Source organism: Nicotiana tomentosiformis, chromosome 5 (genome assembly GCF_000390325.3).
Source record: "Nicotiana tomentosiformis chromosome 5, ASM39032v3, whole genome shotgun sequence".
Classification (NCBI taxonomy): Eukaryota; Viridiplantae; Streptophyta; class Magnoliopsida; order Solanales; family Solanaceae; genus Nicotiana; species Nicotiana tomentosiformis.
In genome coordinates, this window is record NC_090816.1 from 7,946,792 (window position 1) to 7,962,914 (window position 16,123).

Genomic DNA, 16,123 nt, shown 5'->3' on the forward strand with positions numbered 1-16,123 from the left:
AAAATAGATGTTCAAACACATTTTTATCTTAAAACCAAACTTTAACCAAATCAGAGTTTTTAGAATAAATTTGGGAATCTATGGCCAAATACTAGCGTAGTTTTATCTTCAATCAATTACTATCTGCAAATTGAAACAACTTTTTTTATCATGGGAAACTACTATGCTTTCTCTAGGATGCTATAGTACAACAATTATAGGAAAGAGCACTAGCATCCTGGATTGGACATACATGAATAAAGTAGTAATGGTGAAGTTAGTACAATGAAAATGACATAACTTTAGTAGAAAAATTAGTAAAGATCTTATTAGGCGCATGCATCTATATGTAACGCAGACCGCTTACTCTACTGCAAATATTAATTACTATTTTTACGGCTCTAACCTATGATATATCGGTCACACGGAAATTATTTTACCGTTTTATTAATAATGCTAAGTTTTATGTGACAATTATTTCTCCCAACCAAATGTCACTTTAGCGATTGAAATAACAATCCATTGGAAGGTTAGTTAATCGCATCCGCTTTCGTTTGTGCAGTCCTATTTTTTCTCCCTTTTATTTAAAATTTTGTAAGGCTAATTCTCTCACAAATATATGGGTGCCATATATTTTTATTTAATTAAATTTGTTATAATTGTTTGTTAGAAAATTTGTTGCGATTCCAAAACTTTTTTGAGAAAGGTGTTCCCAACAAACACTTTTCATAAAGTTGTGCATAAAATTTGTTACAAGTCCAAATACATCGGGGAGACAGCAAAGGAGGATAAGAACTTTATTTTTTTGTTTTTTGTTTTTTTAGTTTCTCACTCGGATGTTTCATATTTATTGAGGTTCCGGTTAATTCGGATATTCATGTGATTCATTAAAGAGGAAACTGTTTCCTATAATAAAAAAAATTCTAAATCTTTTTATCAGAATTTCTGGTTCTAAATGATGTAGAACCTAATTGGTAATATATAAATAAAATGCATTGATAATGTAAAATAAAATTTTCTATCAATATATACGAGGTAAATCCTTACCAAAGAAATTTCTTGTTTACACATTAATGTTGTATTTTGTATTTATTGAACTTTCTTTCTTCATTTGAACTTCAAATAAAATATTAGGATATGCTTGGATGTTTGTTATGTATCGTTTCATAATGTATCATGTCGTATTGTATTGCATCGTTTTGAAATGTATAAAATTTGGAAAATTATTTACTATGCTGTCGTTTTATGATGTCATGCACCAAAAAATAAAGAATAAACTTTTAATATTAAGCAAAAAAGTAAGGTACATGGCACAAGTAGTGTATAAAATAGTAGGATAAAGAATAAAATAAGATTAATTAATAATAAGGAAGGAAAAAATAAAAAATAAAGTTAACGATGCAACCACCTCAAATCGATCGTTATATAAAGTGATATTTTTCATTGTTACGTAACAGGTTTAACGATAGATACAATAAAATTTAAATAACAATTAAAATAACTATTATATCTAAAATAATAATACGGTACAATACAATAAGAGTACTAGTTTTTACTTACAAATTCTTAAATTATTTAAATTCTTTGTAACTTTAATTTAAACACTCTTTTTCCATTTCAACTCAAAAAACACATGCTTCATTTACAGTACATGACTTGTTCAATTATTTGTTACTATTCACGTGCTTTATTTACAGTACAGTAAAAAAAAGAAGAAGTCCGTATTCATCACACTACACAATACAGAGTATACGATGTCCGTTTTAAACGCAAGGAAAATGCCATCTCCTATTTCTCTTTCCTCTTTTCTGTTTAATTATTTACTCTACTAAATATTCCTCTCTATATTGCCGGCGATCTTTTTTCCGGTGATTTACACGTTTTCCGATCATTTCTCTATATTTACAGTTTCAGTCCTTTCTATTTCCAGCTCTTTTTTTGTTTTGTTTTATTTGGTTTTAAACAGAATTAATGGTTTCTGATTGGGAGAAATGTAGTTGAACTAAAACGGTGTTTTTGATGTGAGCGGTTAGTTATTTTTTGCGCTTTTTTTTGTCATTTAATTGCTGCTAATTTAAGCTGAAACCATATCTTATTTTCACTATTTCTGAGCGGAATTTCGTATAAGGTTCTCTGAATAATTTAGTTCTTAAAAGAGTGTTTTTGGCGTGCAGTTAGTTCTTTTTTGGGCTTTTTTTAAAAAAGAAAAATTAGTTTCTGCTAGTTTAAGCTAAAACATAGCTTAATTTTCATTATTTCAGAGAGGATTTTCGTATAAGGTTGTTTTCTGAAAATTTTAGTTCTTAAAAGAGTGTTTTTGGCGTCCAGTTAGTTAAGTTTTCGGCTGTTTTTGTAATTTATTTGCTGCTATTAAAGCTAAAATATAGCTTAATTTTCATCATTTCAGAGAGGAATTTTGTCTTAGGTTGTTTATCAGATTAATTTTGTCAATGGCCGCACATAATTATCATGGTCCAGTTAGTGGAAAAAAGAGTATGGAGTGGGATTTAAATGATTGGAAATGGGATGGTGATTTATTTACAGCTGCACCGCTGAATAATAATTCAGTGCCATCAGATTGTTGTAAGAGCAAACAGTTAATGTTTCCTATAGGATCAGATATTCATCCAGAAACTAGTAGAATCTCCAATTGTTTTCCATCTGGTTCAGATGAATTACTGACATTAGGAAATAATGATAAAAGGAGGAAAGAATTGGAGAAAAGGAGGCGGGCGATCGTCATTGAAGATGATGAACTGGATAATGAAGAAGAAGCTGGATCACTTAATTTGAAGCTAGGTGGACAATTGTATCCCGTGATGGAAGGGGATGTGGAAAAATGGGAAGGGAAGAGTGGTAAAAAGACGAAAATTGGTGGGGTTTTGTCGAATCGTGCAGTTTGTTGTCAAGTGCAGGATTGTCGAACTGATTTGAGCAATGCTAAAGATTACCACCGACGACATAAAGTGTGTGATGTGCATTCTAAAGCTGCTAAAGCTTTGGTGGGCAATGTTATGCAGCGGTTTTGTCAGCAGTGCAGTAGGTAGCTTTCTAGTAGAACATTTGCAATATTTTTGTAGGAATATCTATATATTTTAAAATTATTATCTCTAATTTTGTGAACCATTTAAATATGATAAAATCAGATATTGGGAAAACCAGATAGATTGGTTTTTATCATCTCTAGTTTTATGAACCAAAGGAGCCTTGGTGCAGCGGTAAGAGTTGTTGTTGTGTGACCAGGAGGTCACGGATTCAAGCTGTGGAAACATGCTCGTGCAGAAATGTAAGATAAGGTTGTGTACAATAGACCCAATGTGGTCTGACCAATCCCGGGAGTCTGGGATCTGCCCATAGCGGGAGCTTAGTGCACGTGGTTGTACTTTGATCTTTAGTCTTATGTACCAGTTAAAATATTATAAAATTAGAAGTTTTGGAAACCTGATACATTGGTTTTTCTTATACGTTAGACTAAATAGATAACATTGTCCATAACTTAGTCATTGTCTCTGTTTTGATGCAACATGCCCTAATATATCTCGTGGAATTGTGTGGTTACCTCATCTAAAAGGTTGAGGTGTTAGAGAGGGAACACTTTTATTTAGTTAATTATGTCTTCAATACATCTACATTTTAATACTCTGGAACATGTAATCATGGAAGATGATCATGGTTTGGTGTTATGATTACTTTTGGGCAGGTTTCATGTTCTACAAGAGTTTGATGAGGGGAAGCGGAGCTGTCGTAGGCGGTTAGCTGGTCATAACAGGCGAAGAAGAAAAACACATCCAGAAAACGTAGCTAATGGAGCCTCCATGAATGATGAGGGGGGTAGTAACTACTTATTAATTAGTCTGCTGAGGATACTGGCCAACGTACAATGTAAGTTGTTATCTGTATTCCATGCTTTTCCTGCATGATATCTTTGTTTCTTATGACAGAAGATGTTCGGCCAATTAATTAGGTAATAGCATTCTCATGACGTAATAGGGTGTGCTTGTAAGTTCTTTCGCTGTTATGCTAATTGGTTAGAGTGCTATTCTATAAGCAAGAAGTTTAGAAAGAGAAGAATGTATAGTTATTCTTTTCCTGACATAGTATCAACTTGATGAATACAATGATGTCTATTCCATAAACAGCATTTCGTCTCTATGAATCGGGAGTTGTAAGATATAACTGATAGTTGGTATTGCTTTTGGGGACAGGAGGGTTGTTTTCCTATACTGTATTTAGTTTGAATGGTTGAAACATCAGGACAGGTTCTTATTACCTAGTTTGGATAATCCGATTTATCCTAAAGGCTACACATGATATAGGGCATTGGGTCAGGTATTAGCAACTAATAATTGATGGACATTAAAATAGATCTCGGTGGTAATTATCGACTGATGCTTCTACTGAAACATTAGCCATCAATACTTGTGGACTATCCTTTGAGGCTGTATTCTGAAGTAATCTATAGAACTAACCATAATAGTTAACTTTTAATCTGTACGGGATTGTACATTAGTTGGAATAATTTATGTAAACTGCAACAATTGGGAAACTCTAGAATTTCCATAAAGATTAAATACATCCATAGAAGTAGTAGAAATCATATGAAAGTCCACTAGTTCTATTGATTTTTTGAGTGATCTTCGAAAGAGTAGCTGCTGAGAGACCGGTAAGTTTTACTGCAATATAACGAACTTTAGGGATATACAACAGAAGGGTCTGATGAGTTGAAGCTATCTTGCCTATTAATTCCTTGAACTTGGAAGAAGTTCATATAGATCTTTGATTTTCTTTTGAAATCTTTAACTGCAAGTCACATTAATTAATGTATATAACCATCATTACTCAAATTTGAGGGCGGGGATATCCTGCATAACATACCATTCGCCGTCACTAACGATGAAGATCCAGCTCTTTAGCACCTAGACTCAGATTTTCGTGTCTTTCAAAACCTCTAAGGTGTAATCCAGTTAGGGGTGGAATTATGATTTTATCGCAGTGGTCAAGTGCGCTGGACGACGTAGCGTTCTCGTTTAAATGGTACCATAAAAAAGAGACCAGATTGCTACTAGAGAGAGGAATTCACTCTGGGTAGATTGGTTGAACGCAGAGTCGCAGACCTTCCACTGGCAGTCGATCATGTTTTCTCTCATTTGTATATTCTTAGGACACGTTTGGTTACAAGTATTAAGGAAATAATCCTTGTATAAAATATTATTATTGTTAATACCACTATTATTTTGTACAAAAATCATTCTATTGCTTTATTAATCCATGTATTTAGTCCCTGTATTATAATCTTTGTATTGAGTTATCTGCAAACCAAACTACCCCTTACAGTTTAGACTAGCCTATAAATGGTTATGTGACTCAATTACAAGTCTTCTTTTGTCATGCTTTGACGAAGTGGTTATGTAGCTGCTGAAGGAAAGGAGTACTAAAATTTATGCTGCTTTGATCCATCTTTTCCATAGTGCCTAACTCATTCCATGACTGCATCTGGTGAGAGTGTAATCCGAAGAGCCTTCAGAAAGAGTTCTAATTGGATTATCCTCAGAGGACTCTTGCTTTTTTATTGGAAATTAGGTTTTTCAAATAATTGTCTTTTGAAGTACCAAGATTCTGGAGACTTGGAATTTACTCTGAGAGAGAGAGAGACACAATTGTATTGCAGGCACAGTTGATTCATTCTCAATTTCTCAATGGCTTCTGATTCAGCTATTTTTGTGGGGTGTTTGGAAATTCATAAATTTTGTTGAGCATTGTTAAAATGTTAAGTGTTAGTGGTAGCATGTTAGAGTTAGAGTATTAGGGTTAATTTCTTAAGTTGGATATTGCTCCATGGTGGGCAATATCATATTAATTTTAGATGTCTTGTATTCATTAAATCATCAAGTCATCAATATGTCTCTTCTCTCTCATTTCTCCTCACAAGGTATTAAGACCTCTATGATATTGGTAGAGATTTTAAGTAGCTTCTCTCTTGTGGAATGCGATCTTCTTATATGAGTGGTTATAGTTTCAAATTTTTGACCTACTTTGGAAACTTTAATCATGGCTGAGACTTTCCTTCCTAGAAGAAAGAAAAGGAGAAGATGATTTTGTGCTGAGACTTGATCCAAGTTAACCTTTATTAGGCTAAGAAGTTAGAACTGAGAACAAGGGAATTATTTGATTACTTTCCTCATGGAAAAGTGTCGCATCTTGTGAAAACTTTCTCAGATCACGGGCTACTATGGAGAAATGCTGAATGCAGAGATAAATAACCAAAGACATAAACATCACTCATGATACTTTATCAAGAGTTTGTTATCTTCGTCAAACCCCTTTAAACTCAATTTTGTGTTGGGTATGCTAAATATATTATTAATTTCTGCACAATATATCTCCAATTTAGAAAAACAGTGATGTTGACCTTCCCAACAAGGCTATTCATTGACATATGGGCTAAAATTATTTGGAGGAGTAGGTATCTTATGAAACCACCTGAGTATTGAATACCTTTTGATGACTGCGATTGCAAGGTTTTGACTGTTGTTTTGTTTGAGAACTCATTACCATGTAAATTAAACTAAATCCAGTTCTCTTGAGAGTATATAAACATATCCACGTTGACAGTGCGTTAGAGGGTAAATTAACATATTGTTGTTAATGGAATCTTTTCACTTGATTATGTACTGATAATGTCTCTTGTAATATTGGGCTTAGTTTATGCAGTTGGGAGTCCTAATTAGCTAAGGGAGTACTTAGTACCAAGTCAGTTTGTCTCTAACAAGCTTTTGAGTTCCACAAGAATCATGATAACGTATAGGCACATAGATAGGTACTTATTTTGAGATTTTGGTGCATGTGAATTGGAGGAGTTACTTTTTGGCTTCTTCTCATTATGAAATGCAGCCAATAGCTCAGATCAAACTAAAGACCAGGATCTACTGTCTCATCTGCTGAGAAACCTAGCTAGTTTGGTTGGTGCAACTAATGAGAGGAATACGTGGGGCTTGTTGTCTGCACCTCCAGAGCAGCGGAATGCAGGGACATCTATGGGGGCTCCGAAAGAGGTCTGCACTAGATCCAAACATTGGTATTGAACCTTTCTCTCTTCAGCTTCTGATTGGATTGATTTGCAGGAATCTCTTAGGCCTACTGGGAATTGTTTGATACCTGCATCTGAAGTGACAGAGAAGAGAATGGGCAGGAGTGATGTTGAGTGTGGGATTTTACAAAATCCTTGTGCTTGGCAGCCTGATTCTCTATGTTGCAGAAAAGAGAGCTCACCTATCAATGCAAATGCCTCAGCTAAGGTGAAGCTGAATAATATCGATTTGAATAACATCTATGATGATTCTCAAGATGGCAATCAAAAGCTGCAGAATTCTGATGCCTCTGCAAACCCAGGGGCTTCATCTTCTGGCTGTCCTCTATGGATATGTCATGACCCTCATAAGTCAAGCCCAGGGACAAGTGGGAACTCGGGATCTACCTCATCCCTTTCGCTATCTAATTCCAGTGGAGAGGCTCAGGTATGAGTTTTGTTTTCTATTGCTGTTTACCATTGCACTTATATGCAATTTGTTAAGCTAACAGGCATGTTTTCTGGAGTCGCTGATCTTCAGCTTCTAATTTGTCCCAGGAGTAGTCTTCTGCACTACTTGTAAACATATGTAACACTTTCTTAGTGCTGTTGTTCATCAATAATACTTTAACACTATCCACAAAAAGAAAATAAATGAATAAAGAAGACAGGTTTTGATGAAATATCTGGAAATTGAAATCCATATCTTAGCAGGCTTGTGTACATCGTTGTTCTCATCTATGCTTTAAGCTCGAGTAAGTAAAGTAGCTTAATAATACTTTCTGCAATTAGCACTTGTACTCCCAGCCTTGCTAGGCCTTCAAAATTGGCTGCGTGTAATCCTGACTATGATTCACTACTTCCACCAAATATGGTAGATTATGATGTAAAAATGTCCAATCTGCCCTGCTGTATTGGCTCTACAGTCCATCGATCCTCCAATATATATGTGCAGCTTACTACGATGTTCCATAGCTATGCTCTTCCAAACTCTATCAGCCAGACATTCTGTCATAGAGGCTGCTAAATTTACCTGTGCAGATATTCAATTGCCCCGTTTCTGTCATATAAACTGCGGCTATGAGATATGTGGCTCCTATATCCTATACTTACCAAGGTGTTTTGCAGTAAAATTCTCTCTTTGAGAAAATTTGATTCAGTTGTATTTTGATGATAAAGAAAATATTGTTGATGTTTGGTAAGTAGATCTTTGAGTTTGAGATCAATGTGTTTGTATCATAAGGTTACTCTAGGCTGTTTGTCCCTGTAGTGCTAGTCAGATACTTGATCTTAGCCAAAAGGCCGAGAAAGATATTGTAGTGCTAGTCAGATACAGAAAAGATATTTCCAATGACTTTGATTATTAACACTTGATGCATCAATGGATAAAGATGATTTGTCTCTTAACTACAAGATTTTGACTAATTTTCAGAGTCGAACGGATCGTATAGTCTTTAAACTCTTTGGGAAAGATCCTGGTGATTTTCCTACAGCCTTGCGGAAAGAGGTATTTTGTACTCTTGCTATAATATTCTTCAATGACAGTGTTCTCATGTTTCTTTTATATCAATTTGAAACCAAGCCTTCTCTATTCCTGGGCAATTGCAGATTCTTGATTGGTTATCACACAGTCCTACAGATATTGAAAGCTACATTAGGCCCGGTTGTATTATACTAACAATATATCTTCGGATGGATAAATCCATATGGGAGGAGGTAAATTTTTTAATTCTCAGAAATGTATTACTTAATTTTCTGAGAGGAAGAAGCGGAGCAATAAGGTTTTTAGGCTTTGTTATTTAACAATAAAGGGAAAGGAAAGAGAAAACATGTGGCCAGAATGGATAATATTTGGCTAAAATGAAGCCAAAAATGAGTGTGATATTAACTTGCCTGATACTTGAAATCAGATATTTACTTTAGTTATCCCCTGTATAAGCTATTCGTTGTACTTTTCAACAAAATGAAACTAGCAAATTAAATCCCCTCAGGCCATACATATTCTCTTTCCTTTTCCTTTTCCTGTTCTCTTAATGTTTTAGCCTATAATATATTGCTCCTAATTGCTTTCCTTTTGCAGCTTTATTGTGATCTTAACTCTGGTTTGAGGAAGCTTCTTAATGCATCCGCGGATTCCTTTTGGCAAACTGGATGGGTTTATACTAGGGTGAATGATCGAGTGGCATTTTTGTTTAATGGTATATTCTCATCCTTCATTGTATCCTTTCTTGATCTATCTTTTTCTCGACAGTAACGCCACTGATATGAACATTGAGTCTTTGCTTCTGTACTACAGGGCAGGTTGTTCTGGACACTTCCTTACCAGTCAAAAGACATAGGAGCTGTGGGATATCAATTGTCAAACCTATCGCAGTTTGTGCCTCCAAAAGAGTTCAGTTTTTGGTGAAAGGCTTTAACCTATCTCGGCCCACTACAAGGTGACTTTAATAGACATTGGTTTGATCCTAAAGACGTTTGCCTTTTCCTTTTCCTATTAGTCTCTGCTTAGTTGGTTAGAGTATTTTGAGCTAGTTAATTGATTCTTTGTGTGTCTCCACTTCCCTTTTAGGTTACTATGTGCCCTGGAAGGGAATTACCTGGTCCAGGGTAACTGTACTGATATGATGGTAGGAGCTGATTCTTGTTTGGACCATGAAGAGATCCAGTCCCTTAGCTTTCCTTGTATTGTGCCAAATGTTACTGGCAGAGGGTTCATTGAGGTGAAGTTATTTTTTTTCTCCTTAATGCTTATTAATTGTTAATTTATCTTCTTGTTTTCCCTATCTTGGAGCAATCGTGTTTGGTTTATTATGAATGGAATTTGATGCTCGTTGGTTTACTAATGACTCAGTTTTATCTTGCAAGTAAATTTAGTGAAGTACCTCAATGAAAAGGATTAACATTTGGTCTCTATGTGCACAGTAAACCTAGGCTTGGGTGACAAAATATAAAATATAAATGCATTAACCGATCAGGCAAAAAAAGAAAGAAAAATGATATCTATTTTCTTTTTAACTCATTGGTACATGCAAACTATTATAGTATTATGTACTAACCTTTTGGTTTGACTCCCTGTTACTAGTTATGTGTTACTTTTCATTAGATCAACAGATTCTGGTTCATACTTCAGGTTTGTACTTACCTGATAAAATAGAGTAAAATCTTGTATCTCCCTCTCCTCTTTCTGCAGAAAATTGACTGTATTGGGTACACTTTATTCTACTTCTGAAATGTAGTGTTCGTTATCTTTGACTAGGTTGAGGACCATGGTCTTAGTAGCAACTTCTTCCCATTTATAGTTGCAGAGAAAGATGTTTGCTCTGAGATTCGTACATTGGAGAGCAATATTGAGGTTGATGAAATGGCTGATGGTTTTCTGCAAGGAACTGAAAAATTGCAAGCCAGAGACCAAGCTCTGGAATTTTTACATGAAATGGGTTGGCTGCTTCATAGAAGTCATTTGAAATTTAGAGTGGGTTCTGGTGTCAACTTGAATCTCTTCCCTTTTCAGCGATTCAAGTGGCTTATAGAATTCTCCATTGACCAAGACTGGTGTGCTGTCGTAAAGAAACTGTTGGATGTTTTCTTCAATGGCGTTGTAGATGTAGGACAACAGTCATCACTTGACGTTCCTTTGCGGGAGGTTGGCATCCTTCATCAAGCCGTGAGAAGAAAGTGCAAATCCATGGTAGAAGTCCTATTGAAATACCGTCCGCATGGAGCTTTTGACAAATCAGGACTAAAAAAGCAACAAGATGATCGTGACTATTTATTTAGACCTGATGCAGTGGGTCCTGGGGGTTTGACTCCACTTCATATTGTTGCTAGTCTTGCTGGCTTTGAGAATCTTTTGGATGCATTAATTGATGATCCGGGACAGGTATATCTCCTTTTATTATGTGCATTTTGGTCTGTTGCATTGGAAACTGACAGTCGCCTCAATTCACAGAATGGGGGTGTGCAGGTGGGTGTGGGGGTTTTGGGGGGGGGGGGGGACTGTGAAGCATGATGGGATCAGCAATGACCTTCACTTTTTCCTCTTTATCAGTGCTGATATAGTGGCACTTTGTTCCCGGATGGCTCTAGAATACTTAGTAGTTTACTTAAGAATTTTTAGAACATCTATTCTGTATTTTTCTCTGGTTCCCTTGTTTGGGAAGGAATGAGTTAGCCAGGTATTTCAAGGAGCTGATGATTGTTTTCTTCAGGTGGGAATTGAAGCTTGGAAAAGTGCCTGTGACAGTACCGGACTGACACCTAATGATTATGCATGCTTGCGAGGCCATTACTCGTATATTCATATTGTCCAAAAGAAAATCGGTCAGAAACCAGGTGATGAGCATGTTGTTCTCGATATCCCTGGTTCGGTGCTGGATAGCAGTATCAAGCAGAAACTATCCAATGGTCATAGGTCTGTAAGTATTGCTAGCTTACAAACTGAGAAGTCTTTAAGGAAACCAATTAAAACGCATTGCAGACAGTGCGACCAGAAATACTATTATGGAAACCCGGGATCATCACTTGCAATATACAAACCGGCAATGCTTTCAATGGTTGCTATTGCTGCCATCTGCGTTTGTGTAGCTTTGTTATTCAAAAGCTCACCGGAGGTTCTTTACTCGTTCAGACCGTTCAGGTGGGAGCTGCTGAAGTATGGCTCCATCTAAAGTATAGCCTAATATCATGGTTATAGAAGACAGTATAGGATACCATGACTTGTTTTTTCCTTCTGAATTTATTGATCGCAATATAACTGGAGATTTCCAACTCTATGTATATTTTATGTTTTACTAATTCGTCATAAAATATATGAGAAGCTCTAACTACAAATAGGGAAGTTATATTCTTTTTATATGTTGATGGTAGAACTAGAATAGGACTGGCCACTGGGATTGTAGTTGTAGATGCTGCAGATCTGAGCCCGAATATGTAGTGGATAATAAGTAGATTGCTGCAGATCTCAACTATATAGAGTACTAATTGCTTACATCTATGGTCTGAGCACATCATTTTCCTGCTAAATTGATTCTTTGCATCCATTTAGGTAAAATCTGGACAAGCTGTTACATTTGTCATCAACTTTGTTCTTTTTAGCTGTTCTTTCGTCGCCCAAACCTCTGTTGCAATCTTTCATTTTTCTTTGTATAGTTTTAGTATAATTCATCATTGTCAAAATTGTCATTTCTGATTCAAGATTACTTGGACAAAGATTTGTTCCAGATAGCAGATCGGCCAATGGGAATCGAGACAGCTACTACTAATTGAAAATCTTTATCTAACATATTGAAGGAATATTGGACCAAAAAAGGTTCTATCATGCCTACTGCCGACAGCAACATATAACAAAAGGCAAGAGTTTATAACCTCAACCAATAATACCAAGTATACTCCACTTTCCCAAGAAAGTTAAGAACAATATTTCTTAAACCAAGAACAAAAGAAATTTAAGATATTGAAAAACTTATAGAAGAAACAACTGCATCAGAATCAAGATTGAGGCTTGTCCCACTTGAGAGGCTTAACAACTTCCCATGTAAAGTCAGGATCATCTCTACCAAAATGACCATAAGCAGCAGTTTTCAAGAATCTGTTGTTGCCACCCCTCTTTAAATCCAAGTCAATTGACATCATACCAGGCCTAAAATCAAAGTTCTCCTTCACAATCTTGAGAATTTCCTTATCTGGTATTTTTCCAGTTCCATAAGTATCTACAAACACAGACAAAGGCTCGGGCACGCCAATGGCATACGAAACCTGCACAATGCACCTTCTAGCAAGACCATTGGCAACAATGCTTTTTGCAGCTTGTCTTACAATATATGCACCACTTCTATCAACCTTGGTAGGATCCTTTCCTGAAAATGCACCACCCCCGTGTGCACCCCACCCTCCATAGGTATCGATAATGATCTTTCGGCCTGTGAGACCAGCATCACCATGAGGTCCACCAATGACAAATCGGCCCGATGGGTTAAGGTGGAATATGGTGTTTTCATCAAGATACTTCTCGGGTATCACGGGTTTGATTACATGTTCTTTCAGATCACAGGCGATTTCATCGTTTGTGACAGTCTCATCATGTTGAGTGGAGATGAGGACAGTATGGACACGAACCGGAACCATAGCACCATTGTCATTGTAATACTCAACAGTAACCTGAGTTTTACCATCAGGCCTGAGCCAAGAGCAAGTTCCATTCTTGCGAACCTCAGTAAGGCGAGCGCCAAGTTTAGTAGCAAGAACATGGCTAAGGGGCATCAATTCAGGTGTCTCATCAGTGGCATAACCAAACATATGACCCTGATCACCAGCACCAATTTCCTCTGGTTTTTTGGTTAAGTGACCATGAACACCTTGCGCGATATCAGGGCTCTGCTGTTCAATGTTCACAAGAACCTTGCAATTATCAGCATCCAACCCCACATCAGCGGATACAAATCCAATCGCCCGACATGTATCACGTACAATTTTCTCATAATCTACAATGGCTTTAGTGGTGATCTCACCAAAGACCATGACCAAGTTGGTCTTAGTACAAGTTTCACAAGCAACTTTGCTTTCAGGATCCTGAGCAAGACAAGCATCAAGAACAGCATCAGATACTTGGTCACAGAGTTTGTCAGGATGTCCCTCATTGACAGATTCAGATGTGAACAAGAAAGTCTCCATTTCTTTAAAACTGCGTATAAAAAAGTTGGATGATATCAGTATTTGGAAAGAATTCAAAGATCACAATTGAGTTGAAAAAAGAAAATTACTCATGGCTGGTATTTATACCAATCCAACATAAACACATGGTTATCACTAAACTATAGTTCATTGATACACATTCTCACATCAATTCATCATTTGATCAAAGGCGAAGCCAGAATTTCAATCTTATGGGTTCTGGATTTTAGAACGACTTTAAGTGCTAAACACTGGGTTCTAAGTTTAATATTTGTACATATTTAATGAATTTTTTCACACAAATACACTGTTTAAGCAAAAACTATTGGGTTCAGCTGAATCCATAGCTCGGCTTTTACCTCCGCCCCTATCGACAATGGTATATTAACACTACAATATTTTGATATACAATGGTTAGTGATAAAATTAAGGTGACAGTGTATACTAATTAACTATGGCTAAGAGATAACAATTTATGTAAAGACACATATCATGTGTTTATTTGATTGGTGTAAACACTAGGCATGACATGAGTAAGTTATTCCATTGAACTATAGTATACTGCAAATGATCATAAAAACAGACCCCAAAAATCCATGAATGTAGTGGCAGACGTAGTATCCTAAGTTTTTAACAAAGTATGAATACAACAATAACCACAAATACAGTGTAATCCACAAGTGAGGTCTAGGGAGCATAATGTGTACGCAGGCCCGATGGACTAACAAAGTATGAATCTTGATTGATATTACGCATAAATAAGCTTCAAATCTAACTCACTTCTTGTGTTTTTAAGAGTCCTCTTAAACATGAAGATGAAAAAAAAAACCACAATTAAGAATACAAACGCTAAACTAAGTTAAAGCAGCATCTAAAGACCTAAGTTTGGACCATTTCCATAAATTCAAGAACATAAAATATGTGAATTAGATCGATCTAAAGGATGAGCCCAGTGCACAAAATATTTCGCAGTCACGCAGGCTCGAGGGAAGCGCCGCATACCAAAGGTTATAGTATAGACAGTGTAGTCAAACGCAAGCATTAATGATTGATTTACCGTTGCTACGTGAATCAAATTTATAAAGAGAAAAAAGAAAATACTACAAGTAATTGAATAGGACTGCAAACCCAAAGAACGAAATGTAGAAATAGAGAGGGATAGAGAAATGAGACCTTAAAAAGTGGGTGCAAAATGATCTCTTGTCAAAGTAAGAACATAGAAAGGCAAGAAAGTTGGTAAACAAAGATGTCTTTATATAGTAAGAAAATGGGAGTAATTTTGATCATAATATGGGGTAGATTCATTATGTATTTTTACTGGGGTAGTTGGGATTCTCATATTTACGACATACCTTATTAATTTAGTCAAACTACCTTAAATAAACAGCTCAACTCCATAGTATTTAAATTAAAGAATTTAATACATAGTCAGTGTCGGTAGACACGGTTTTACTGCTGTCCTCCAAATCCAGCTCCTATTCAGTCTGGTCCAATCATTCTTGTCGTCAGTAATATGAATTTAAGTTTGATTTATTGTCGGTGTAGAAGTATTTAAATGATAAAAAATTGCTTAATATACATTATATACTCCGTTCACTTTTACTTGATCAATATTTTAAAAATAAATTTTTACTTTTACTTGTCATTTTTAGCATATTAAGAGAAGATAATTTTTTTTTTCTAATTATACCCACAATATTAATTACTCATTTCAAATCATTTTTTCAAATCCATTAAAAGTATGCATCAATTAATATAGGTATCATGGTAAATTATGCACTTTATTTATTATTTTTTAAGACGTGTGTAAAGTCCAGGTGAACAAGTAAAAGTGAATGGAGGGAGCATCTGTTTTCTAAGGGAATTGTACATTTCAAAACAAATGTACTTAGTTAATAATCTTTATCACAACAGTATTTGTCTAAAATATGTTTTATCTTTATTTAAAGTCTCATTTTATTAATTAACACTTCACTAATTGAAGTAATGAGTACGAATTTGAAATAAATAATAAATAAATAAATAATGTTTTTTTTTGTTTTCTAAAAAGCTAAATAGTTTAAAAGAAATTTACTAAGTATTTAGAGTGAAGGAACATAATATAACGTGAAAGTAGAGTGAGTAATTTTTTGGAGCCATTCAAATATATCGAATATGTAACTAGTTTTTCAGATCATTTTTTATATAGAACAATTATATGTACTGAATGTTGCGCGTAACCACAAAACAAGTCTTGTAGTTTGTAAAATATTAAAAGGGATGTGAAGTCATACACGATTAGACAAGATTAAAATACAAACAAGACAAGTAGAGGATAAAATGAGAGAGTGATTATTAGGAGCGAAATCAACAATCATAATTGAGGTGTTAAAATAGGACAAGTTAGATCTAAAATTGCATGGATAAAAA

General features: G+C 35.4%; 3 protein-coding genes across 5 annotated transcripts in view; 2 read left to right on the forward strand and 1 right to left on the reverse strand.

The window, feature by feature from the left end:
* The window catches only part of LOC104087487 (hydroxyproline O-galactosyltransferase GALT3), a 172,324-nt gene that overhangs the window by 86,360 nt on the left and 69,841 nt on the right, over nt 1-16,123 (forward strand). The gene's annotated exons all lie outside the window — the stretch shown is intronic.
* On the forward strand, nt 1,751-11,875 carry LOC104109903 (squamosa promoter-binding-like protein 12). The gene is made up of 11 exons (XM_009619287.4): nt 1,751-3,022; nt 3,680-3,861; nt 6,871-7,031; nt 7,101-7,493; nt 8,478-8,552; nt 8,654-8,761; nt 9,126-9,243; nt 9,342-9,483; nt 9,615-9,765; nt 10,302-10,925; nt 11,254-11,875. The coding sequence occupies exons 1-11, from the start codon at nt 2,430-2,432 to the stop codon at nt 11,710-11,712; spliced, it is 3,006 nt and encodes a 1,001-aa protein (XP_009617582.1). The 5' UTR covers nt 1,751-2,429; the 3' UTR covers nt 11,713-11,875.
* On the reverse strand, nt 12,386-15,025 carry LOC104109902 (S-adenosylmethionine synthase 2-like). Of its 3 annotated transcripts, none has more exons than XM_009619283.4 (2): nt 14,888-15,025; nt 12,386-13,724 (listed from the first exon to the last, which is right to left on the reverse strand). In XM_009619283.4, the coding sequence occupies exon 2, from the start codon at nt 13,712-13,714 to the stop codon at nt 12,533-12,535; it is 1,182 nt and encodes a 393-aa protein (XP_009617578.1). In that variant the 5' UTR covers nt 13,715-13,724; nt 14,888-15,025; the 3' UTR covers nt 12,386-12,532. The 3 variants fall into 3 exon arrangements, with proteins under 3 accessions (XP_009617578.1, XP_033515519.1, XP_009617581.1); XM_033659628.2 differs by lacking the exon at nt 14,888-15,025 and adding an exon at nt 14,717-14,864; XM_009619286.4 differs by lacking the exon at nt 14,888-15,025 and adding an exon at nt 14,772-14,858.